This window comes from Podarcis muralis, chromosome 7 (assembly GCF_964188315.1).
Source record: "Podarcis muralis chromosome 7, rPodMur119.hap1.1, whole genome shotgun sequence".
In the NCBI taxonomy this organism is placed as follows: Eukaryota; Metazoa; Chordata; class Lepidosauria; order Squamata; family Lacertidae; genus Podarcis; species Podarcis muralis.
This window is the reverse complement of record NC_135661.1, coordinates 7,359,655-7,385,617: the sequence shown is the minus strand read 5'-3', so window position 1 is coordinate 7,385,617 and position 25,963 is coordinate 7,359,655. Positions and strand designations below refer to the sequence as shown.

Below are 25,963 nucleotides of genomic sequence, written 5' to 3'. Positions count from 1 at the left end.
AGCCCAGCCAAGGTTCCTCTTAAGTGTTTTCTCTCTCCCCGCTCCCCTCAGAGTCCCCTTCAAGTTAACTGCAGAGTTCAGTAATGAACCCAGTGCTTCCTCCCACCTGGGGAGATGCCCAGAAGACAAACGCCACTGCTTAGAAATGCTAGTGGTGAACTGCCTTAAGCACATACCTGGGATTCTCCCACCAGGACAGGAACTGCAAATTCTGTGGCCACCCCACAAAGCAGCCCACGGCCTCCCTTTCCACTAGCACTGGCCACCTATGACCAAGGACGAAAGGATCGCAGGGAGGTCTGAGGGATGAAACTTAAGGCTTGACCGGAGCATAGCCCTGTTGCCGTGTCATAATGCGATGGCAGAAGACTATGACATACTGCCCTGTCAGGCAAGGCTCAGGAGGAACCCTGGGAGGGGTGTGTGCAAGTCCAGGCCATGCCCATATGAGGCACCCCATGGCACTGGGTGAGAGGGGGGAGGAGCTACCATCTACTTCCGTCTGTGGTGGCAGCAGCCCCCATGTTTGCAGAGGAGGAAGGAATGGCACCAGCCTTCAGACAATGGCAGTTGGGTGCGAAGAGCCATTTCAGACCCCCAAGTCATGTCCTGGTGCTGTCAGCATCTCTGCTGGCAAGGAGGCTCCACTGCCAAACCAAGTCCTTTGCAGCATTACAGCAGCTGGCTTCCCTACTTTCCACCACTTCAGCGCATGCCCACGCAGGGAGCTGCAACACAGATGGGAGGGAAAGCTTTGCAATCTTCCCCAGATCAAGAGAGTGATTAAGAGACGTGATTGTGAAGGGCCCAAGTCTGAAAGGACAACAATCCAAGCACACCTTCTAAGGCACCCAAGCACCCTGGAGAGGCAGCTTCCAACTCACACAAAATATTGGTAAGAAGCAGGTGCTACACTGACACAAGAAAAAAAGAGGGGCTTTTCCTACTTCCCATCTAAACTCCACACCCCATATGCTGCTGCTGCTGGCTGACTTTCCTCAAATCCTCACAAGCCACCAACATCCCATAATTGGCTTCTATGGGGGGGAGAAGGAAAAGAGAAATTATTTTGGCAAAGCTGTGCAACTCGAGAAAATTAAAAGAAAACTACCTCAAACTGGGGCGATGATCGCTTTGATAAGAAATGCAATTCAAATACCATACATATTTCTCAGAGACACAGTGAAACTTTTAACATTAAAGAGGTGTTGGCAAGTAATCTCACAAGTCATTTGTGAGCAACTCTGGGGACTGCTTGGGTTTCTTTTTATGTAAAAGGAAAGGGAACAGTGCAAAGGTAAAAAGCCCAATCCTAAAGATGTAGGATAAATAATAATATGGGAAGTGATTCTGAGGCAGAAAAGAAGGTGGGTTTTGTGAATTATTTTTTTACGAGAGAGAGAAACAGCAAATGCCAAGCATTTGAACCATCCCAAGTCTGCCACCCACCCACCAATGCAGCTCTCCCTAAATGGTTGTTCTGCCTGCTTTCTGCTAGATAAAGCAGGAAGCATAAAAACAAACCACTTTCACAGGCGGTTTCTCGCTTTTGCTCATCATACCACAGAAGCCCTGTTCATTGTGGGGAAGGAAACAAGCCTACCCCGTCCCCATCAGTCCCTGTCTCCCCTTCAGGATTTGAAAAAAATCTAAGGAACTGGGCAAATTTCCCACCCATCCAGTCTCCTCTGGGCCTACTTAGCAGCCCTCTGAAATACACATCTCTAGATCCTTTTCCAAGTTGCAACCGAACAAGAGAAAGCACACACTCACACATGGAGTTGAGGCAACTGTTCCTATTGCCCCTGTGCAGCCAACCCCAACCCCGCAAAACTGTCCAGGCTCTGAATAAACTGTACCACAGACTTTTAAGGAGTTGGGAGAGACCATTGTGACCCTGTGAGGACACTCACCTGCTCCAGGGCCCTTCTTTGAATTCAAGCCCTGAGAGTCTGCATTGTCCTCCGGTTGCCCGTCTACCTCCACCTCTTCTTTCTCCAGATTTTCCTGGGTGTCTTCGCCAAGGGTAGTTCTTGTGGCCTCCTCTCCTTCTAAATCCCCCTGAAGAGCAGGGAGGGCACCAGGTAGTGGGAGAGGAGAAGCAGATGGTGGCGGAGGAAGAGGGCTCGTCGCTCTAACAGTAGCAGCGGCAGAAACGGGAGGAGGGCTGGGAGGAGGAGATGGAGGCAGAGACGGAACAGCCGGAAGAGCGACGGAAGCTGGAAGTGGCACACTTTCTGCCTCGTCCAGAGGTGCCTCTGGGCTCTCCAGATCCACAGCCAAGGGTCCAGCTGCCTCTGGTTGATCTGGTTCCAAGATGCCATCAGTCACTGTGACCCTTTCACTAACTCCGTTCAGTTCAGTAATTAGATTAGTACTAGCAGTCACTTGGAGGTCGTTGGGGACTATTCTAGGGGGCTCCCTGCCTATATCCGCGCTGGCGTCATCTGTTGGGGGGCAGACGGGCACTTCCAAGCAGGGCGCAGCACTGTGAAGAGGTGCAGCTTCCTGTTTCGAGGAAGCAAGTTCACATCCATCCTCTGAGTCTGGTGCAAACGTTGATTTAGGAGGCAGAGGAGTGGCGGCGGCAGCAATGACCACCGCAGGGGAGGGCAAAGCCATGAGAGGAAGCTCTGTTGAGGTCTCGGAGGAGGAGGTGGCCGGGGTCTCTGCTGTCAGGCCCATTTGATCTTTCCTCTCTCCACTAGGCTCTGGTCTGAGGGCAGGGGAAGGAGATTTTAATACTGGATCTGCTTTAGGCTTCTCTTCTGGGGGAAAAAAATGGAAGAGTTAGAAAGGGCCATTTAACTCGTCAAATCAGAATGAATTTGCATCAATTATCCACGCACTCCCACTTTCCAAGAGGAACTGCAGAAACCCCCACGCACCTCCCTGCCCAGAGTCCTCAATTCTCAGCCCAGAGGTTACTGAAGGAAGAAATTGGGATTAAGCAAGCAATGTGCTGCTCTTTTCTGTCAAGTTTGCTTGCCACCCATTCGGCAATACAAAAGGAGTCTGAGCCCCCAAACCCTATCTGTTCCCTTTGGTGGTTCCTAATAGGGCAGTTTGGCTTCAAGGGCCACTTGCCCTGGCACTAAGAACCACCTCCTCACAGAGGAGGGGACTTTTTGGAGCCACAAAGGGCTCCCATGCGCAAGCAGTGTAGATGTGAAAAAAGTGAACTACGGGCCCTTTGTGGATTTCTTTGCCAAGGTTGCTTCGAAGACGCTGATTAACAACATGCATATGCATTTACAGGATAAATCAAAAGACAATGTCTCAAGTCCTGAGAACTATGTTGGAGCTCCCTCCGCCCCACAGCATTCTTTTTTACCCTAAAGAGTCTTGTTATGTGCGCATGAGGGGTGGAGATGCAAGATGTACAATGGGAATCTTGGGATGCAAGCCCAATTCAGCAGCCAATGCAACGAGTGGAGCGCATGCATCACCCCCACCCCCACCAGCTAGGCGGAGCCTGGTGCCTCCTGTCACTACTGTCAAGGGACCACCTGAACTTCCCCCTTTGGACTCTTGGTGCCTTTCTAAACTCACAGTCAAGAGGGCCAGTCGCTATTTACAAAAAAGGTTTTGCACTAATATCTGAAACCCAACTGTCTTGCACAAGTCAGTAAATAGGGGACTGAACACTAGAAGACCACCTCTGCTATAGGGTCACCAAAGACAATGGCAGCAACTGAGGGGATTGGTTCAAGGGCACTGAAGCACCACTAGGAAAGAAGAGGACTAAACTTGTGGGAGTCGCAAGGCTGAGAAATCTTCTGGCTGCCATTTACTCAAAGCTTTTGCAGCCCCCTCTGACTTTCAGATCAGCTATCATGAACTGACTGAATGCAACATCTTCATTTTTTATTTTTTGCCTCTGGCCAGACATAAAGCAGAATGTGGCTCACTCCCAGTAACTACAGTCTCTCACATGAGGTCTGGACGTCAAGATTTTCCAGAGGGGCTCTTCTTTCTGTCCTGTGAACACCCAAAGGACATTTGGTGAGCTCCTAAGTGGGGAGCCCCTTCAGCGTCTGCTCCCAATGTCTAGAGCTCCCATATCAAGGGGAGTCTATATAATCCCTTCTGCCAGCAAGAAAATAAAGGTAGATCACACCTTAGGCTGATTTCACTTTCTTGATCATACCTTACATGGATCACTAAATTTTTTAAAAAATAAAAAGGGGCAGGAGAGCAAGAAAAAACTCCTGGAAGCATTGTCCAAGATCTCATGAGCGCCCTTGCAAGACCTTTATACAGCTTAGTGAGAACGATGAGGTGTCTTACATGGAGGGGCAGGGGCAAGGCCTGCTCAGCACTGCTTTTGGACAGGTAGGGATGGTCTTGCGGGACCATTCCAGAGGCTGTTCTAGTTTTACATGTTTTTGCCTTTGCACGTGACAGGATCATAACCCCGACGTAATGTGAGATGCACCTGTGCATTTTTATCCTGACAGGTGTTTGACCCCAGTACCTATAAATTGTTTAAATTTATTCTAGTGCCAGTGGTATTTAATTAATTCTCTAGAAGTGATTTTACCTGCTTTGTTTATTGCCATTATTATTATTATTATTATTATCCAATGTTAACTGCCTGGGGCACCAGATGGGTTATGTATTTAAGAAATAAAGACTAAAAATTGCCCAGTCACCGTTACCTGCTCCACCCCCTGCCCAGAGTCTTACCCCAAGGTGACCCTGCATATCCCAGAAGGAGGAGTTACAACCCAAAGCCCCATTGTACAGCTGGGGGAACTCAAGAAATGTCCAAGGTGTTCAAAGACCAGGTTTAATTTCTAATCTTGACATCTACAAGCACAGGCTGTTTCATGGATACATCAAGTCTCAACAAGGCTCTTAGATATATTCTAAGTTATATTGCAAAAACAGAAGTAAAGATGTGTATTTTAAGAACATTTAATGTTGCAATGTTTTTATAACAACCAGAAAGAGAACAAGCGACAGCCCACCCATGCATAATTAAAAACAGCGAAACAAATATTAAATTAACACCATCATTATTAAATTAAGAGCAACAACTATGAATGCCTGTCAGCCCAGGCAGCCCTACAAACATCCCCCCCCCCCAGACTCCTCCCTACTTGGCCGAGAGAGTCATAGCAGCTGCAGTGACTCAGAACCCTGCCAACAATGCCCCTAAAATGTGAGTATCATTCCCCCAATGTCCTCTCCATCAGCCACCCCACAGAATACCAACAACCTCAGCTACACCTGCCTCCCTCCTCAATGGAGAACCCTAAGAAGTGCAGCTGGGTCCCTCTAAGCACTCAGCAGAGCAGCAACTGGGCAGCCACTCCAACCTGGCAGCTGCTGCCCTCCTTCCAGGTTCAGAGTGGCTGTGCTGGGTCACAACAGAACTGGCCAGAACTGTGACCATGACCGCTCGCTGCTGCAGCCACCTACGTCAACCACCCCTGCGGAGGTGTTGGCAGCAAAGAAGCACTTGGTTCTATTGAGCATTCAGTGGGGAGCAAGCGTGAAAGGAGCTGCCCAACGGGCCAGCAGTCAAGCTGCGGGGGTAACTGATGGCTCTAGGGTGCCAAAGAAGGGGCTTCGTTGTCACAAAGAATTCACAGCTCATTTAAGCACTAGCTTGAGACTGCCTTTGCCAACCAGGTGCCTTCCAGGTGTTATGCTTCTATCAGTGAGAGGTCATTCACGACACCTTTCCCCCCTAGTCTGTCTTGGTCAAAATTCAGAAAACGTGTTAACTTCACGTGTTTTTGGGGTGGGGGCATGGCTAGAAAAAGTGCCCAACAGGCTGCTTGTGAAAGCACTACAGAAACCAGCAAGGCAGGTCAATGTTATCATCACCACCAACTTGCAGATGGCAAGCTGAAACGTGGTGCTTTCCACAAGGTCAGAAATGATTCAGTGTTCAGGCTCACAGATTCACCAGCTCTCGAGGCTCCTCACAGAGAGAGGGAGAGCACCTCTCAAAACTGGGACAAAGAGATCCGTCCACCCACCTTGCTTCAGGTCGCTTGTCACAGCGATGGGGGTGCTGGCGGCAAGGTGAGAGCTCTCCATGGCCCCGAACGCCACAGGGCTGTGCTCAGGGACCTGGCTGGGCAGCTGCTGGGATTTGAAGTACAAAAAAGGGTGATAATGAGCATGCGAACATAAAAACTAGCAACATGGAACACAAGCGAGCAAGAGGGGCAGAAAACCCAGTTGGGTTCGAAAGAAAAAAAAATCAAGAAAAGGAAGAAATAAGATATACGATCATAAAGAAAAAAGCGCATGGGGAGGGAGGGAAAAAAGCAGCAGGAGGAGAAAGACAAATTACTATTCACAGCAGCGAGAAAGGAGAAGGCACAACCAGTTATCTGGACACCCCCCATGCCATGGAATTTGGGGGGAAAGCATGCCTCTCCCCAACCCAACGATTTAAAGGTTGCCACAATTCAACTGAAAGCCTTTCAAAGCACTTTGTTTAAAAAAATGAAGTGTTGAATAACAATAAACCGAGAGGACCTACAATTGGGGCACGTTCCACAACCCAAGTCCTGGAGACCCTCCCGCCTGAAGCAGCCAAGGTCCTTCTCCAACTTTCCTTGCCCTCAGAAGCTGGCTCATCTCTGGCAAGAAGCCTTTCAAAGACGACTGGCTTTGCCTTGCAGCTGATGAGCAGGAGAGGGTGAGGGCAAGAAGCGCCACCAGGATACAGAGGCTGCGCAAGGAGGCTACAGCAGAGAACGAGTGGCAGCCTACCACCACCATGTGTCCACCCCCACACAGTTACCTGGGGCGGGGTGGGCGTGGACGAGGGCCTGACCGTGGGAGGTGTGGGGTTGCGGCTTCCTCCACCAGACATGATCTCTTCCGTTATGTCTTTGCCCCCTTGGTTGGGATCTCGGATGCGGATCTGGAAAGGATGGAACGAAGCACCCGCTCAAATCACCTCCCCAAAAAGGTGGCTTGGCTGGAGGCCCAGCCTCATGCTGTGAGGGGAGCATGACACTCGCGACTCACAGTTCAGAGGGCCGCACCAAGGGCCACAGCAGCACATGGTGGAAGGAAACCCCACCCCAAGAGGCGCCCCTTTTATAATGTTACACCCCCACCCCCAAAGGCACCCCCATTATAACGCCCACTAAGGTGTTGCCAAGAGGCATTTTTGTTCCAAAAAGCTTTCTTAGCTGGCTGAGGTCTCCACAATGGGTCTTTCTTTTTAGGGTTTTCCCATTCGTTTGCTGCTATTTTAAACTGTTTTGATTATATTGCGGATATGACCTTAAAACACATCCGTGGAAGGTGAGTAAATAACAACAAAGGCTTTAAACAGAACACCTGTGAGAGAGACTCCTCCCCAACCTCCCCAATTTCCAGCTTCTCCCTTCAACCCACAGGGCTCAGCATTCAGCTGCAGAGCTCTCTTACCGTTTTCTTCTCCCGCTTGGCTGGTGGGATTGGCTGCTGCTGCTGCGTAGGCACTATGATGGGTGTGGACTGATACACCGGGGGAGTTGGGTAGAAAGGTGCCCCTGCAATGGGTAAAGGGGGACAAGGAGAATCTTAGGCTCACTCCTTTGGCTGCCTGCCTGTGGCAAAGTGCTCAAAGCCACGTCCCTTCACCCAGGACGAGCTACCTCAAAGTGTGACTCCTAGTTTTCCTCTTTCAAGGTCAGGGAAATGAGGGGCCACTTGCTCCCTCTGCTTGGGAGGCTTGCATGTGTGTGTGTGTGTGTATATCACAGCAGCTTACTACAATGAAAAGCCATACAGTAAAACCATAAAATTTGTTAAAAACAAGCATTATTAGACCACTGTGGAAGGATGTACTCTTAACTGCCTGCACAGGCCTAGTGGAACAGAAGAGTTTTCAGTAGGCTTTTAAAAGTTGGCACAGAAGGCGCCCGCTGAATCTCCAGTGGCAAAGAGTTCCATAGGACTGGGCCAATGACATGACAGGCTCAGTTTCTTTCCTGGAGGAACAAAGCCACCTCCTCAACCTCTGCATGCATGCACACACACGCCCACGCGCCCACACACACACAAAATTGCCGCCAGAGCCAATGAAGCAAAGTGCACCCTCTACTCCTAAGAAAGTAAAGACCTCAGAGTCTCCCATTTGCCAAAGGTTCTAAGCAAAGTGATGAATATGCCCCAATTTCACAAGAAAGCTGGGCAGACTCCAGCTTCCAGAGATTTTCAGCCCCCAATCCACTCCCATACCTCTTTTTTTAAAAGACCATTTTACGCCTTCTGATGGCAAGGCAGGCCCTGACCTCAGGTGCCAAAGGAAGATCTCCAAGCAAGCTCTCCAGCAGTTAAGTGCTTTGGTTGTCCTTGCCTAACTCTCTTCCTGCCCCCTCTGCCCCAGGATGACCAGAGCGCACCAGTAAGGCAATGCAGCCAAAGTGACAGAATTCATTCATCAAAATTAAAGAGGAACATCTACTCAAGTCACAATTTAGACCGGCAACTTACATGTGATTTATTTGCACAACTGCAGCTTTGTGCAGATGGCAGGAAAATAAACGAACTGGAGGGGGCAGGCAGCCATAAGGGGTCATACAAGATCTCATGCAACCTTCCCAGATCTTGATAAGCAAGGCGAAGGCTCTGGGAAGGCTGCGCAACACCTCTGGAAGACTGTGTGAGACTCCAGCAAGATCTCACAGCTCCCCCGCCCTGTCTTCCAGAGGCCTCGCATGACCTTCCCAGAGCCCAGTAAGACAGGGACAGTTAAACGGGGGTGATTCTGGGGTTTTTCCTGGCTTTGCATGATTTTGCATTTGCATGTGAACCCCTGGAACATAACCTGCAGGCCTACTGTATATTCATTTTAACACAGAGAAGCCAAAATGGGAATGCTACAGTGCTGAAGGTGTGGAATACGAACACAGGAAGCCTGGTTTGCATAAAGGTCGGGCTACAGGGTGAAAAGACCACGTCAAATGGCCCTTGCTCTGCTACCCATCCCCCTTCAAAGGAAACCTCTTCTTACCATAGGCGTTGGGGAACTCTCCGGGTCCCGGTCCTGGGTAAAATGGTCCAGGCCCTGGCGGCTGAACGGGATATTGTTGTGGGGGGCCCACATACGGAGGGCCGCTATGACGATACTGAAACAGAAATGGCACAAGAGGCTCAGGAAATGGCGCAAGGCGCTTTATGAGCAGGAAAAGCTATCCTGCTAACTTATTAATGATGCCATTAATGCAGTTCCCCACTCGGCCCTGCAAATGCCACCTCTTGGCCTCATGGCAAGTGCTGGGCAGTTTGTGGCCCACTTCCTGACTCGCTGGTCCCTTGGCAGCAGGGACTAAGTCCACAATCAATACAGTTCCAGACTACTTACTGGCCTCTCTTCCCACACCAGGCAGAGCAAAGAGGGAAAAGATGCAGCAGTGGAGGGCAATACAAAGGGCGCAGCCACCTACCTCACAGGGTTGTTGTGAAGACTTAAAAAGGGGGAGACTGAACATCATGGGTTGTATCCAACAGTAGGCCTGCTCAGAGGAGATCCATTGGAATCAACAGACTTGGTTAACCTAGGTGTGTTCATTTTGATGGGTCTACTCTGAGTAAAACTTAGCTGGATACAGTCCCATGCGATGCTGCTCTGAACACCATTGAGGAATGCTGGGAGCTAAAAAAGCAATCAATAAATAAAACAAATATATTGCAGATTCCAAAATTCCAGGGGAAGGGTCTCAGCAAAGTGGCAGAGCCCCTGCTTGGCAGGCAGAAGGCCCCCAGGTTTGATCCCTGACAGCATCTTCACATAGGGCTGGGAAAAGACCCCTTCTCCTGAAACCTCAGAGGGCCATTGCTGCCAGTCAGTGTAGACAATACTGAGCTAGGTAGGCCAATGGCCTGGGTAAGGCAGGTGCCTGCATACCAAGTGTCAGAGATTCCTCCCAGACCTGCCCCGATTCCCCTTTTCCACCCAAGGACTGAAAACTCAGAGGAAGGAGGGAAATGGAAGCACACCCGTGATTTAACTTGCACCCAGCTGAGTCACAAGAGGGCCGACATTGAACACAACCTGCAGGCAGCTACAGATATATCGTCACCACCAGCCGAATTAAACAACAGGAGCACTTACATGCCTCCCTCCCTGACTTGCCCTACCTGCCATTAATGGCAAAACTTTACAGTCAACTCGCAACTTGCGCCGCGGTTCCTTTCTGGGGATGTCACATAAAACCAAAATTGCTTATAGTCAAAACAACCCTGGAAACACCCTGGCATGAGCATCGCTACCTTGCTGAAATGCCAGTGCGCTGTGTGGGTCTTGCCCTCCCCATGCAAGGCAGAGAGCTTTTAAGCTCTCTCACTTGCTTACCAGGGACTGGGAAGCTCTCACACAGGCTTAATGAGTTCTTCACCTTGCGTAGGTTTAATTTGTGCCCTGTTAGCTGGCTGGGTGCCAAGCCTGTGAAGCTGCGATTGTGCAGGTTAAGATGCAAGTCAACTGTATCATTTTAAGGGTGCTGTGACCTTACCTGTGGTATACAGTACTGGGGGCCCTGAGGCATTGGATACGGCATAGGAAGGTGGTTCACCATCATGATGTGCTGATTAGTCTGATAGACAGCGGTTGGCGTCTGTGCACCAGGACGGATGGAAGGGCTGCTATTCTGGATCGTTGCTCTGGGAGGCTGGATTTGAGGCCTCTGGAAAAACTGGAGGAGGGAAGCAAGGAGCCCCATATTTTAGCCGGCCATCTCCTGGAAGAGCAGTGCGCCGCACTCACTGTGCTTTCACCATGCACCTGGTCAACAATTAGCTGGCCCTCTCTGGCCAAGGGTCTTCTGCCTCGGAAGCCCACGTGCCCCACGTGCAACACAGGTGGGGCGGGGGAAAGTGATGAGTCCGACCAGGATAGTCTTTGCATCTAACGAGTCCTGCCCTGGAAGCGAGGGGGCAGGGCAGGAATGGTGATGGGTGTCATTTGGAGATAGACGGTATAAGGCCACTTCTCTAAAGGGGTTGCCAAGAGGAACCTGACACCTGCACTGGCGTTCAGTCCTAGGCCAACCACACACTTACCTTCCTTGACCTGCCTGAAACTGGGGAAGCTTCTTCATCACTTCGGGCATGATCTAAGTAGACGGCAACCCCTTCCTGGATCTAAACTTACTTCTCCGACCACACAAATGTCAACCAGAGGACTAGGGACATGTGACGACGACATCTCCCAAAGCTCAACATTCAATGTGCGAAATGATGCGTCAGGCACTAAGACACCTGGCCGCTAATGGCGCATGTGATCGAGAGGCAGTGAGGCCATGCAGAACCAGTAGTGAAAGTTACCTGGATGGGTCTGAATCCTCCCTTCAACAACGGAGCAAGAAAGCAGCAGGAAATAGAAAGAAAGCCAATGGAACAGCTGACAGGTCAACAACAGGAGGGGTGGGTGGGGTTCCAGCATGCAACCTAAGGCCCTCCTTCTGCCTAGCCCCTCCAGTAGGCATCGAGGACTCCTCCCTGGCCCGAGTTACCATCATGCAACAGTCTAGGGCTTTCTAAAATTAGTATTTGTTTCACTGACATTAGCTTTCCTCAAAACACAACAAGGGACTAAAGATTCAGTGGGGAAAAAATGGCTAGGAAAAGTTGCCCTGACGACAACTACCCTTTCCTGGGGGTCCCTTATCCTCTCCAACAGAAACAGGCCAATGATCATCAGAACCCTGCTGAAATCCTCTTGATGGTCTCAAAAAAAGATGAGAGAAACCAGCCCCAAGTTTAGTGGTTAAGCAGGAAGGAAAGGGAAGTCTCCCTGCCTCATAGCCACAGGTTGTCTGCAGAGGACAGAAGGAACCACCTGTCTGAAGAAATCCACCTCTAGGTGGATAGGGAGGAGGAGAGATGCAGAAGACAACCCCTGGGATGCGACTACAGGCAGGGACGGACAGCTATGCTGGCTATCAAGAGCAGCCTTTCTGGCTGGCGGCTCCAGGTTTAGATGGCCATGAGGCCTCCTCTTTCAATCTTCTGCACAGAAACCAGGACACACAGCAGGCCACTGACAAATTTTGTCCTGCTCTAAGCAGTGCAGGGGGGTTGAGCTCAGGGTCAAGTCAAACCACAGCCACCAGGGATGTACCAGCTGGCCTTGGACAAGCCTGCCTCAGTTCTCCCTCCTTGGAAAGCAGCCTCGCTTACAGAGAAATCTCAAGGCTGCACAATACATCAGCTGGAAAACTCTCCAGGCATGTAAAACTGGCACAGAGGGGATCGTAAGGAATTCGGAGACTGTCTGGGCCACCCCTCAAAAGAACCACTTTTGACCTGCTGGGACAGCCTGTGGGGCGGAGAGAAGGAAAAGTGATGCTTTGGAGCTTTGCATTTTGTTTCCTGTTTGGAGAGCAGACCAGGTCCAGCAGCCGCTCAGGGACTCAACTAGCCGAAGTCTCTTTGATGATCAAGCAAACACAACAAAGTACCTGACCAGCTTCAAGAGCTGGAAAGAAATCCCAATATGCTGCTCTGAAAACAGCACCAGAAAAGGGTCTGGAAGGGGAACATGCAAGACTCCTGCAGCTGCTACTCCCCTCTCAGATCCCAACTCCTGCAACTTGCAATACTAGCAGACTAGTGAAGAAATTCAGAGATGAATTGGTGTTCTTTTCTCTGATTTACAATCATTCTGTCAAACAGTTCAAAATACCGGCCCCTGTTCCAAAACCCACTGGAGGAGCACTTTGTGCCAAATCAGGAACACAAAGAGTCAAGGCCAAGCCTATGCAGCAGGCCCACTGGCTTGTCCCTGGCCCTCATGGCTGGTGCAGTTAAGACGCAGGCTTTGTGATGGTGGTCATCAGTGGGATGTCCAAACACACCCAACTTCCCAAGCCCAACGGTTTCAGCTGCCTGACAGAGCAGCCTCCGGATGAGAGGATGAGCAAAACTGCTTCCATTAGGGAAGAGGTAGGGGCCTCAGACCCAGGGCCTGAACACAGCTCTCCAGGCTTCTTGATCTGGTGGCCCTCAGGACTCTAGGCAGCACCAATCACTAGCCCTTGCTTTGAACCCCAAATGTTTTAGCCTTTCTGGAATGTGCCCTTGACCACTAGTCACACTTCTTGTTTGCATGAATGGAGGACGGAGTGAGTGTGTGAACAAATAGCTCATTTTCTTCCAGCATCAGAGGAGGGGTGGATCTGGCTCAAGGCACCTAGCTGCAGTTTGAGGACAACATCTTGGCTGGGTGGTGGGAAGGTTACTCCCCTGCTACTGCTTTACTCTCTAACATGTTATCTTGGGACCCTCAGGTACTACCTAAGGAAGGGGGGTGGGAGAGAGAAAGAGAGGAAAAAAGAAAATAAATAAAAGTGGAAATGGGAGCTTGAAGAGCTCAGAAGAAACCCTGCCCTTTGGAAGGTGACAGAGCCAATCTGGGGGGGGGGGGGCAGGGATTGTTCCACCTGTGTACCACACCAGAAGTGTGTAGAAGGGACCAAGCCTGCTGGAGAAACAAGACTGGCACAAGAATCCTTGCTCAGCAGTCCCGAAACTAAGAGGCCTGACAGAATTCACAGCATCTGCCCAGCGGGAACTAAAATAGAAATTTTCTTAAGTAGAAAATGTGATTCCCTAATGAGGCAGGAGTCAAAGGCTGCCAAGGAGAAACCCCTCCCACTCTAAGGCAAACCTCAGTTCCTGGTAAGCAGAGTGTTTTCACACCCTCCCTCCTTTCCTTGACAAGGTTTGCTGCTCCTCCCCACAGGGGAGTTCACAGTTGCTTCCAACAGCTTCGTGTTGCACATCTTTGTGCAAACACTTTGCGCTAATTGAATGAGCGCAGAAGCAAGAAGGGCCCCAGGAATAGCGCTCCTCCTGGAGGAAGACATGCCCACAGCCCCCTCGGTCTTCAAATAGCAGTTGGCAAGTTCAATGAGCCTCACCAAGCGTCACAGCAGCTGGGCCGGAGGAGCTGCCAGTTAATGGCACGAGCACATGAGTCACACTGACCTGAACATCTTATGACACAATAACTGCAGGAAACGATGCCTGTGAGAGTGCTCTGCATTAGACTATCAGAGTTCCTGTCATTTTCAATGGCAGCAGGAGAGAGGGAAGGAACCTCAAGTTGCACCTGACAACCAAGAACCTCTCCACAACTCTCCATCAATCCAGTTGCCTCCTCATCACCCATTTGCTTTGAGCCATTTGGTACCACGTGAAGTTAAGCTGAACTCTGGTTCCAAGCTAACCCTTCATTATTTTGAGTTGGGTTTCTAATCAATGGGACACCATAAAGGTTTACGGCAAGTTACAACACTTTTCAAAGTAGTCTCTAAAGCTAAGTTAACCTAACTGTAACCGCGCCCAGCACTGAAGATGGTAAAAGGATATTTGAAAATCTACAGCACCAGCCAGGAAGCCCAGTACTCCCCTTCCCCCAATGATATGGACCCTTTTAACAGCCACAGAAAATATGGGATCTGGCGTCTCCAGCATGTAGAACTGAAGAAGCCACAACACTGTCTCATTTTAACCAGAAACAGCACCTCTAAAAGCCACACCCCTCCACACAGCAAGTAGCAGCCACAAGAGTAACTCAGGCTGTCTGTTCTTGGGGGGGGGGGGAGAGGAGAGAAGATGAGCACATCATAATTAACTTATTCCCTGACGATTTAAGGCTACATGGGGAGGAACCCCCCTTCTATGATGTGACTTGTGTGATGGGCTACACAGACCTACACTTTCACCACTCCAGTATGCTTCGGCTCAGATGAAACAACAGTGCAACCCCCTTCTCATGAGTTGTTTCTGAACAAGGACGGGTTGTAGAAATGTGGCGGACAAATAGGTCCATCCAGAGCAGTCAACCTCAGATGATGAACACCTCCCCTAGATGCTGCCTTGAAGGTGGCATGGAAGGTGGGCTGGGCCAGCCCCACAAGACCAGAGAAAAACCCCTGAACCCAGAATCCGATTATTATTCAAGATTTTTCTCGTGTTTCCAACTTAGCATGGCTCTATTTGGTAAAGAAAATCAAGCAGTCTCCTGACTTCAGTGGACGTTCATGGTATTTTTATTTCAGGTGGAATGTTGCCATCCTCAGAATGGAAAGTACTTGGGAGTATTGTAATGTGGCAATTGCTCCGGGCAAGTCTTTTGGATTCTAACCCTATTTCCCCTGGTGCCCAAGAGAACTAGATAACCAAACTAAGCACACACACGCACACGCCCCCCCCCCCCGAACAAGCAAACATCAAAGATCCCAGACCAACAGCCATCAGAAAGCTTTGTGGCAGCAGCAAAAGCCAGGGAGCACAGTTAGTGGGGTTGTTAATTGATGCAACAGAATTAGTAACCGTTAGAAGATGAAGCTTGACTGTGCCATGGGGTTAGGGGGCTCTTTAGAAGGGGGGGGGGGTTCTAAGAAAGCAAGGTGCAGGACATGGCCTGCGGAATTAGTGGAGGGCCAGCCAAGTAACATCCCCCCTACACATTTTCCTCCCAACCAGTTGGCAGCAAAGGGGAGGCGTAGTGAAGAGGGGCAAGGAGGGTACTGTACCTGATGATGATGGGCAGGTCGAGGCCCCGCTGCAAACTGAGGAGAAGCAGGAGAAACAAAAACACAAAAAGGAAAGGCACAGAGAGTCAGAAACACCACAACAAAAGGCAAAAACTGTCACACTGTATGCAAAAGAAACCCACAAGGGGAAATCAAACAAAAAACCCAACACACATACACACACACACACACACACACACACACACACACACACACTCTCACACACACACACTCTCACAGTCAAAGCTGTGCTGCAGGACAGTGACAGACAGGTACCAAAAACCCAGAAGGTAAAACTCTGCTGCCAGGTGAATGCACTGCTCAAAATGTGGGTGGTGGGGGTGCCTGCCAAAGTTGTTAGATAGCCAAAAGGCACCCTAACACTGACATAGTTGAAAGAGGGCAGGGGGAGAAGGGTTTGCTGAAAAACCAACCGCTAAGTTATTTTTTTTTTAAAAGCAAGGCAGGCCAGCCCTTGCTGATGCGCATCAAAGCTGAGTGCAGGATGGAGAGCCCTGTCTGTGGCACAGCCACAACTTGAAAGACAAGTCAGCCTCACCTAGGGATGCTGATATCTTGGCATATATGAAGCTTTCTAAGTGCAGCTGTAGAAACCTCTAAAAACTTCACTGGGCATTCCTTCCTTTTTTAACGGAAAGCAAGCAAAATCCTGTGGTATATTCAGTGCAGCTGAGCGTGTGGGGACGGGTAGACCTGCAATGCTGTAGAATCAACTCAAGATTTCTCCCCTATCCACTCCCACAACACACAGGAGAAAAGCCACACTCACTATTCCACCCCCCCCCCAAACATTAACAGAAAATCTGCTATGAACAATAAAGCAAAAGAGGAGACTGCAAATGAGTTCACAACAACAACCAACAAGCAGATAAAGTGTCTTCAGAAATCAAGGAAACTACCAGAGCCTTCAGATCAACTGCCACTACCTTGCGGAAACATCTGGAGAGTTCAAGCTCTTTCTCAGCAGAAACCAGCTTTCCTAAGTGCCAAAGCTTACTGTGATACACTTAAATAACCTACTTTCCACACCAAATATAATATTCAGAAACAGAAACGGCAGACAGTCTCTCACTAGCATACAAACCTACAGAACAGGCTGCAGCGTCTATTTCTGGCAGAAAGAGATCACTTGTTTTCCATCAAAATGCCTAACAGATAAATGTCATTTTTTTCTCAAAACCTCAATGTGCTTCTTGAAACTTCCTAAACACTTTAACACAGCTGAACGGACAGTTTCTGGCCCGTTTGCTCAACTCTGCCATTCTACCGATCCTCCAGCTGTTGAGAAACACACAAATTGAGAGCAAGAATTGGCTGCTAGTTCTTATATTAAATTTGGCACAGAAATATGGTTCAAAATTTGCTCTGCCTCTAGTGTGAAAAGTGGGGGCACAAGCAAAGTAGGATGGTAAATATCTGACCTGAGAAGCATAAAGCATTAAGCATTAAGCATGTCTACTTCTGGTTAAATAGGCTGAGGGATAGAAAGTCTGTATTCCCAGAAAATCAGCAAATGCACACCAGTAACAGACCAAAACAAAAACAAAAAACTGGTGTTCATCTGTCCAAAAGCAAAAGTACCTGTCTTATCACTGTTCCACAGGAAGTATCACTTCTAAACAGCTCAGAAATCAGAGCCAGATAGTTGCAACTTAATAAAATTATGTGAAAACCAACGGCCCAGGAAACATGTTATATGAAAAATAAATAAAACTTCAAAGTTAGTGGGAGGAAAAAAGAAAGACCCTAGTCTATTTTGCACTTGTCACCATTGGCTATTGGCTGCATAATTCCTGCGGACAGAATTCTTTCTCTCTGCCTCTCTCTCTGCCCCTCTCTCTATTAGGTAACTGTAAGCAACAGAACAAACTGTAGTCACTGCTGGCTCAGATTAAAAATAGGTTTCCTTTTTCCCTTTGCCTGGAGTCACAATTTTTGCCTGCCAGATGCTGGTCTTGCTTCCAATTCCTTCTGTGCATATTTGGCAGGGGGCCCCCTCTCCCGCCATGGGTTAAAGCTGCGTTGTGGGCACACTGGCTGTGGCCATTTGAAAACAAAACCTCCCACTATAGCTCTTCTCTTCCCCACTTCAGCATTTTCGCTACGCTGGCCAAATTGCTTTAAAAAGAAACAAAAACCTGTTGCAATTTAGAAATTCGCTGAAAAGTTTTTAAAGTCTTCCCAACTGGAATTAGCATGCACAGTGTGAGGCACTGGCCCTGCTGTAACAGAAAACTTGCCTGGGAATGACACCAAGCTACCTGAATGGCAAAGGTAGCCGTGTCCAGGCAGAGGCTGTGCAATTGCCAATGGCCCTTGAATGCAGAAATAGATTGGAGTAAGCTGAAGGGCAGCTATGGGAAGAAGCAGAACTAGGGTCCCTTCATTTGCCAGCACAAAAACAACTCCAGGGCCCACCAGCTCCCTCAGCTGGGGCTCTGGTGCCATAGTGGGTGGGGGGCTGTCTCTCTTTCTCTCTCTCTCGCTCTCCCTCGCTCACCCTCCCCCAAGCCTCCCTTCAGGGCCACAAAGGGGGGACGGGGAGAATAAACCAATGGAAACCAAGCCCAGAACGAAATGCAAGAGCTGCTCAGCCTAGCCCATTTTGCATTTGTTTTGGACTTGTGAGGGGAGGAGGAGAGGTGAGTGGGGGAAATGAAATGTTATGTGAGCAATTTTTAGTCATGGGGTGGTAATGATCACAAAACGTGACGATGGCAGAAGACTGCACGCAGGGTAATATTTTAGAGGGGGGATTGTTCATGACCACAGAAAAATGGCTGACGTTATAGGTAGCTTCTTCCATCTTAAGGTTTCTGCCAAAATTGGGGAAAGTTCCTGTTTTGAGGAGTTCTTGCCAATTTCCCTCGAGTGACCAATCCAATCAAATGCAAATCCCCCACAAGGGCTAGAAAAGTAAATCTCAGGTACCTGATCACTCAGACCACCTGAAAAATTTGTAACAGGGTTATTGGGTTGTGGCTGTTGTGGGGGTTTTTTTAGGAGGGGGCACCCTGCCTCAGTTTCTTCCTGCCACCACCTTCGACAGCCTTGGCCCCTTCCAAACTGCCGCTGAGTGCGGCAGCCCGCAAGACACAGCGGCTTAAAGCAGAGATCGGATCAGTGCTTTTCTGTAGATCAGTCAACAATGTGGTCAAAAAATGAAACCAAAAAAAGCAACAGAACTGAAAGGGGTGCCGCGGGGGCACGACTGCCTGCAAGAAGGGAGTACAGTTTGTTATATTGCTTACAATGCAGTATTTTATCCAGCCTCTTCCCGCCAAGGACCTGTAAACCGGACTCTGTTCCAAAACCTTCCTCCGCTTCCAGTTGTCTGGGCAATGTACTGGCACTGCTCTGCTGGGCTGTCAAGAAAACTGGTTTAGAGACACGGCTCTCGAGTCAGACTCTCCCCTCTCGTTTTAGCCATGAATGTTTCAGCTCTTGCTTTTTGCGCATCGTAACAGGGAGGAACATGCCCTACTACAGTAAGGGTGGCTGGGGATGGAAGGGTGTCCCTTCTGCTGCTCAATACCAGTTTGTCATAGAGCAGGATTGTGGCCAACTACTGGGGCTGAGTGAGGAGGGAATGAGCTGGAGGGTCCTTTTCTAGACAAAAAACAAGAGTGTGCAGCTGGAACCAGCAGGGCTGTGAGCAAAGGAGCCAAGAATTGCATTGGCCGCAGAAAACAAGTTTCTCCTTCCCCACTCGCTACAAGCCCTTTAAAGAAGGGGGCACTAAAAGGTAAAGACACAAAGGGAGGGGGTGTCCATGCATCTACAACACAACAGCCACCACCAGAAGACACACCCTTGAAAGGCACAGGTTATATCACTCAAACTTATGATGCAAGGTGATGTGGATCAACACAAGAGATTGAAGCTGGGCTCAGGTAGAGCACTCAAAGCAAGACCTGCAGCAGGAGCTGAGGAGAGAAGGGTCTGTGGAGGCAGCTTGGGCCAGGGGCCCCTCTGGCAGCAGGGCACCAGTACCATAGGCAATGACAGAAGTGCCCAGGAGTAGGCATTTACAGGCTTCTGGAGAGCAGGCAGGCATCTCAAAAAAGAATCTGACTCTTCATCTCTGAGAGCCCCAGAGGGCTTCAACACTACATCACTTGTGCCACCTGGAAGCAGAGGGGAAGTCCTTCGGGTGCCTTTTTCTCAGGGAAGCTACTCGCAAAAAGGTTCGGAAGTGCAATGCAACGGCTTTGCTGGACGGCTGGACAGATGCAGCACAACACACAGGCAAAATAAGGGCTCCCTTACCGGCGAGCGCGTCTGAGGCTGGGTGCTCATCGTCTGAGGGGCCTGCGGGTACACCAGTGTAGTCGGTGCGGCGTTCTGTCCAGAGGGGTAAGGAGCCTGCCATGGGAGAGAGAAGAAAGATGGTTAAAGACATGACAAGCAACGGCAACCGGGATGGAAACTGCCTTCCCGCTGCTGCCTCAACTAGACTCACACTTTGTACCTTCAGACATACGTCATTGATGCAAAAGCCCGGATACAAGGAACTAACCTTAACTTCAGATTTCAACAGTTCTATAAGTTAGGGGGTGTCTACTATCTCACTTAAAAAGCAATGGTTATCTTGAAGGCACTTAACTGCAACATTTGCCATGTTGGGTCAAGAGCAAGAATCTGTCCAGCCCAATGTTTCACCTCCTGAATGATGCTTGGGGGGGAGGGCTGAACCATGGCAGAGATAGCTGTCCTCTGCGTCTGCCTGGCCCCAGCAGTGCCTGTAGGCCAAACCATTTGCTTCTGAGTCTCTATACACCAGGTACTCCCACCCTGCTGGCTTGCTCACCTCACTGGCACAGAATCTCACACACCTCCTCCTCCTCCCTGCTGCATGGCTCAGTGGTACACTTAGCGCCAGAAATGTTTTGCTAATTCATGCCAAGAAGCAGCAGAATATCCAGCCCGTTACAATATTCATCAGGAGACTATTTGGCTCGAGAAAAACATTTCCGGATTTATGTCACAGTGATGCGCTTGAGGCTTAGTGCCTCTTTATAAGACAGGACAATGGCAGCTTGCACATCTGACACCCACACAGTTTTAGAAGACTTTAAAAAAGAAGCTCTACTGTTGCCCTTTGACTCTATGTGGCCAGGAGTTAAATGCACCTTCCTTCCTGCTCCCATTAACAGTCCAAGCCTCCTTGTAAGACTACAGCAAACTGCCCAGTTCCCAGGCCCCTTGGTTGCTCCAGGGCCCTGTAGAGGAGGAGGAGATAAGGCCCTTTGCAAAAGGCAGCAACACAGATAAAACAGGTAAACCTCTTGCAGCCAGTTAAGTCTAAGCAATGACACCTCTTGTCATTTCACAAGAAAAGCAGTGCCTTCTCCTAACAGGCCCCTGCGTAAGGCTAGCTTGTTGGTAGGAGGGGAAACCTGCCCAGCAACAGAGCTCATAACACAGGCTGGAGGACCCATTCACATAAGCAAGCAAACTCCCCATCACCCCATTTCAACAGAGACAGCCCACTCAACAGTACACCACACCCTGAGCCCCGGAGCAGTCCTACAGCTTAAAGCAAATTGCAGTGCCAGAGCAGCATACCCTTCCTCCATAGCCAGTATTGACACACAGGCTATGAAAGGAAAAGTTCTTCTACCAAGCAGACTGGCAGAGGAGGCTCAGTTATCTATCCTGGTTGTGGAGGATAAAACCTTCCTTCCACTGCAGCTAACACAGGACTGAAATGGACCGATGGTGGTAGAGAAATGGAGTGATCTATCCCTCCTCTGTTAGTCCATTCACACGCCTGAACAGAATTCCCTGTCACTTATGGCTACCAGGCTAGTGCTTAACTGCAAGGCTGGTACAAAGGGTAAGCCAACTGACAACTGTATGTAGGTTGCCTGTGCACGCCAGGCTCCATCCATAATTGGTCTCTGGGTGTTCAAACAACTGCCAGGTTTAGAGCAATTCCTGTTGCCCTTCCATCAGGGCTCACCAACCCATATGCCCCCTAAAAGATGCTATGGACACCTTCATGAGCCATTGCTCAATTCTGCCCATCCTTCAAGGCTCTCACTGAAACATGTGATGCTTGCCTTTCTTCCATCCCAGCTGAATGGGATAATTATCTTGCCTACTGATCTCTGCTTGGCACAGAAAGATGAATGCACATGAGAATTTTAATCGGCTTATTTGTCTGAAAAGTGGTGGATCATTAAAGTTTATTCTGTTCAGCATTTTACGATTTGCCTACCAGATGCAATGAGAGAACCAGGGAGTGGATCATTCTAAAATTCAGGGAGATAAAATACTGCTGTGCATATGTGTGTGCGTATGCGAGGTGTGTGTTTTTTGTGCAGAGAGGTACTGTATTTTTCGCTCTATTGGACGCACCGGACCATAGGAGGGGGAGAACAGGGGGAAAAAATTCTTGTTCTCCCCCTCTAAAACAAGGTGCGTTCTGTGCATTCAAGGTGCATTCACCCGAAGCCTCTGGAGGCTTTGGGTTCCTTTCGACCTGCTCTTTGGGGCTGGCGGGGGGGGGGGGAGCACTGCTTTCCCCCACTGCCAGCCCCAAAGACCAGGTCGGGGAACAGCGGGAAGGCGGTGCTCCACCTTCCCGCTGTCCCTCAAGCTTGTGGGGCTGGCGGTGGGGGGAAGCGCTGCTTTCCCCACCGCCAGCCTTCAAACCAGGTTGGGTTTGGAGGCTGCTATCCGCAAGCCTTGGGAGCCCGGCGGGAACTCCCACCAGGCTCCCAAGGCTTGCGGATAGCTTCCTGAAGCCTGGAGAGCGAAAGGGGTTGGTGCGCACCGAACCCTCTCGCTCTCCAGGCTTCAGCGAGAGCCTGCATTCGCTCCATAGGACGCACACACATTTCCCCTTCATTTTTGGAGGGGGAAAAGTGCATCCTATAGAGCAAAAAATACGGTACTTTTTTAAAAAAAAGAGTCTCTTATCATCAGGTACATGTGACTACAAACACTCAAAGCAGGGCATAAGGCAGTCATTTGGCTCATATTGAATGCAGAATTCCAAGATGGACTAGGCTAGGTTTCAAAGTCAGCAGCTCAAAACTGTGAGATCTTGGACCTCAAGAGTACACAGCTGAACAAAGGTATCAGTGGCAGAAATGTGGTAAAACACAATTAATAACACCCTCTTAGGTCCCTAGTCGGAACCCATTGCGAGGTTGCAACCTAGCCTAAAACAAGTTGTAACAGCAACAGTACTACCACCATACAAATAAATGGCAAAAAAAGAAGTGGGTACCCTAATGCCATTCTGGGCTAAGGATAGGTGCTGAATCTGAAAAGGTTGAATGAAAACTCCTTCTAAAAGGGGTGTGTGACAATAAATCATACTATCCTCCCCTTATTACAGTCAATAGATTAAAGTCAAGTGCAGCTTTCTGAGACCGGGTGGATTTTGGTCCCACCTTAGCACTGGACAAGCCCAATACTCTGGAAGGGACTCTGGAAGTCATCTAGTTTAAGCTGCTGCTCAAATAGCACCTTATTTAAGAAAAGTTACTACAGGGTATGCACAGATACTCAGAAGCAGTTTGCGAATTAAAACATGCCAGAAAAACAATCACTACTGTAGTGATTCACCTTTGACAGAGGCAAAATCCAAAGCAGGCACCTAACCACCTTCCAGGCTGGTGGAAGGAAGGGGCAAAAGTTCTCTAAGGGCAGCCTGAAGCAGCAAAATAGCATTTTTCAGGAGCTGTTCAGTTGCATTGCTCTGGGGATGACCAGATGTTTGAAGCCTGCAACTGTCTAGTTTGTTAGGTGGAGTGAAATGGCAAATGAGACAAAGATGCAGCAAGGTCACTTAGGAAGCAAAATTTGGCTTCAGTCAGGAAACATTCTGCCCATGAAGCACCCCTAACTTTTGCCAGCCTCGCTGCATCAAGCCCACTGCAATGACTCAACAAGCCAATCTCTTCTCCAATTCACTGTCTTTGTCTTGGAGTACATCAGCAAGCGGCAATTAGCAGCCACATTTCTGAGTCCAATTTCAGAGCCCAATTAGCTGGCCCAGAAGGGCGAGATGGAAGCTCCAATGTAATCCTGGTGAGCCAATCAGGGTCTGGCCTGGGGTGGGAAGAAGTGCTTCTTGCCATGCACCAAGGGCATTCCCTGCCACAACAATCTGTATCCAGGTTAACTCCAATTCTAGCCTGTCCAACCTCAACATCCGAGGGTTGGGACATGTAATTTATTTATTTATTAAAAGCAGTGATTATTTCTAAACTTTACAAATGCTGTAGCACCTTGAGACACAGCAATGAGTGATGACTGCAATTTGCAGAGCACTTTCCTAGATCACATTCACACCATACATTCAAAGCAGGATTCTTTGGGGGGGCATATGCTTCAAATGCATGGTGCAGATAAGCCGGTGAACATGTGGACTTAAGGAGGTTATTTGTGCAAATAAAAGCAATTACTAGACAAAGTGTCTAGCTCTCCTCAACCTTTTCACGGGAGGCAATATGAACTTACAGCTTAAACCTTTAAGAAGTTCTCTTCTCCTAGCAGCCAGGCTCATTAACAGCATCATACTGGAAGAACTTAGAGGGGGATTTTCTGACAAACTGGAACAACAAAGTGTGGCAAACTGTATTTGTGGAAAAATTAAATAAAACTGACACAAGGCCTGAAGCATAAAGACTCATTTGGAATCAAATGGCACAGCTTTGTTTATATATATGGCTACAAATGAAAACAGAGGCCTTTCCTCAAGTTACCAAACTTTGGTTAACTTAAACGGTTTATCACCTTCTATAACAAACAGTAGTCTGGGGTAAGAAGCTTACATTATTTGGTAGTTATCTTGTATGTACTGCTTCAACTCCAGCATTCAGATATATGTATGTAGATGTTATATGTCTGAATGAATTTCATGAAGAAAGAAAAGAAGCAGCAGCTGCCTCTTCCGGAGTCAGCCAGCTGGTTCATTTAACCCAGGGCTGTCTCCTCTTACTGGTGAAGACTCTGCAGGGTCTCAGGCAGAGAAGGGTGACCCCCAGCCCTGCAAAGAGTCTGGTGAATATGGGGCTTGATGCAGGCAATGGGTGTTCTTTGCCACCAAGCAATGGCACTTCCTCCTTCCTACATTATCTCAGAGTGAGAGGTAGGATAAAGGAATCCTTATGTGTTTCAAGTTGTCAAAGAATCCTCTCACCATGGACCTTCCCCCTCATTCAACCCCCACCCTCTGTTCCTGCCAGCTGAAATAAGCAAACAACAACAAGGGGAGGATTATTTTTATCTGCATTTCGAAAGGAGTTAGACCTGCTGTGCAACAAGATCCCTCACACACACTCTGCCCTTGCACTAAATGTGCCAGGAATAAACAGGCGAAAGCCAGGCTCACGTCAGGGGGAGGCTGAGAAAATGCTGAGTCACGCACAGCTCTTGCGCTTCCTGCTCTGAGCAGCTGAGTGGAAATTTCTGCCTCAGCGCTGTGAATTCTTTCAGCGCCCTGAGAACTTTCCGTGCCCACAGGAAGTCACTTGCCAGGTTAAATGCTGGGTGCATCCGAAGGACCACCAAGGAAAGACATGACAAGACCAGCAACACCTCACACCCTTACACAATCCCAGCTCTGAAATGTCCCATGGATGAGGACAGACTTGCAGTCCCTGTGGAGGCGAAGGACACCCCTGGCTTGTTCAGGCCAGGGATCACTCTCACAGCAACCCATGAGCAGGCTGGACCCGGAAAAGGTATGGTTCCACTCTCACCACCTTAATGCATTTGGCAATTTAATCCTGCTTCTAGCTACAAGCAACAGGGCCCCTGGGTATTTCATGCTTTCCTTCGAAAGCCAGCCGTGACCTAATGACACTTAAAATAACTGCCTTAGATTTCAGAAGGTCTTTATGAAATTGTTGCCAAAACAGCTCGTTGGAAAAGCATCCATAGTCCATAAGATGGCTTCAACGCTCCTTAAAGCCACACCTTTTCCATCCGTCTACACAAAGTTCCACGGAGAGCCCTCTTGCTACAATGGCTATTTATATAAAATACAGATATTCTCTACATTCTGCATGCAGAATGTAAGCCAGCACTAGCAAATGCTTCATTTAAGGTGCTCAAAAGAGGGATTCTTTTTTCTTTTCTTTTTTAGGGAATGGAGTGGACCACATATCAAAATATCAGTCCAGCTGCAAGAGTTTTGCTTTTTGAAAGAAGCAAAAAGAGGAAGGCTGCATCCTGTGACTGCAGAGCTAAACTTCTCTGAGATTATTCCTCAGCCTAGCAAAGGACACTGCTGGTGATCCAGGGCAAAAAGGAAGAAGACTAGCATGTCCTTACATGAAATGGCCCAAGAGACCTTGGCTGGCACTGCTGCACGTTCCCATCTGCAGAGCTTCCTTCTAAACACAACATGCTTTTGAGTCACATTATGAATTAAAGCAAACCCCCATCTCCTCCCACTCCATTGATGAATTGCT

The 25,963-nt window shown here is 49.0% G+C and overlaps 1 protein-coding gene across 32 annotated transcripts in view; it reads right to left on the bottom strand.

Moving 5' to 3' along the window:
* The window catches only part of EIF4G3 (eukaryotic translation initiation factor 4 gamma 3), an 84,677-nt gene that overhangs the window by 25,022 nt on the left and 33,692 nt on the right, over positions 1–25,963 (bottom strand). For 12 of the 32 annotated variants that reach the window (XR_003707987.2, XM_077931120.1, XM_028741422.2 and 9 more), the window contains 10 exons: positions 19,797–19,892; positions 18,779–18,892; positions 15,507–15,542; positions 11,290–11,310; positions 10,479–10,658; positions 8,978–9,092; positions 7,408–7,511; positions 6,770–6,892; positions 5,994–6,102; positions 1,914–2,768 (listed from right to left, as the gene is read on the bottom strand). Coding sequence is in view for 31 of the 32 variants with exons in the window: in XM_077931120.1 (XP_077787246.1) it covers positions 1,914–2,768; positions 5,994–6,102; positions 6,770–6,892; positions 7,408–7,511; positions 8,978–9,092; positions 10,479–10,658; positions 11,290–11,310; positions 15,507–15,542; positions 18,779–18,892; positions 19,797–19,892 (1,753 nt within the window). In the remaining variant the exon portion in view is untranslated. The remainder of the gene's footprint in view (positions 1–1,913; positions 2,769–5,993; positions 6,103–6,769; positions 6,893–7,407; positions 7,512–8,977; positions 9,093–10,478; positions 10,659–11,289; positions 11,311–15,506; positions 15,543–18,778; positions 18,893–19,796; positions 19,893–25,963) is intronic. The other 20 variants (XM_077931133.1, XM_028741429.2, XM_077931125.1 and 17 more) reach the window with 7 other exon arrangements.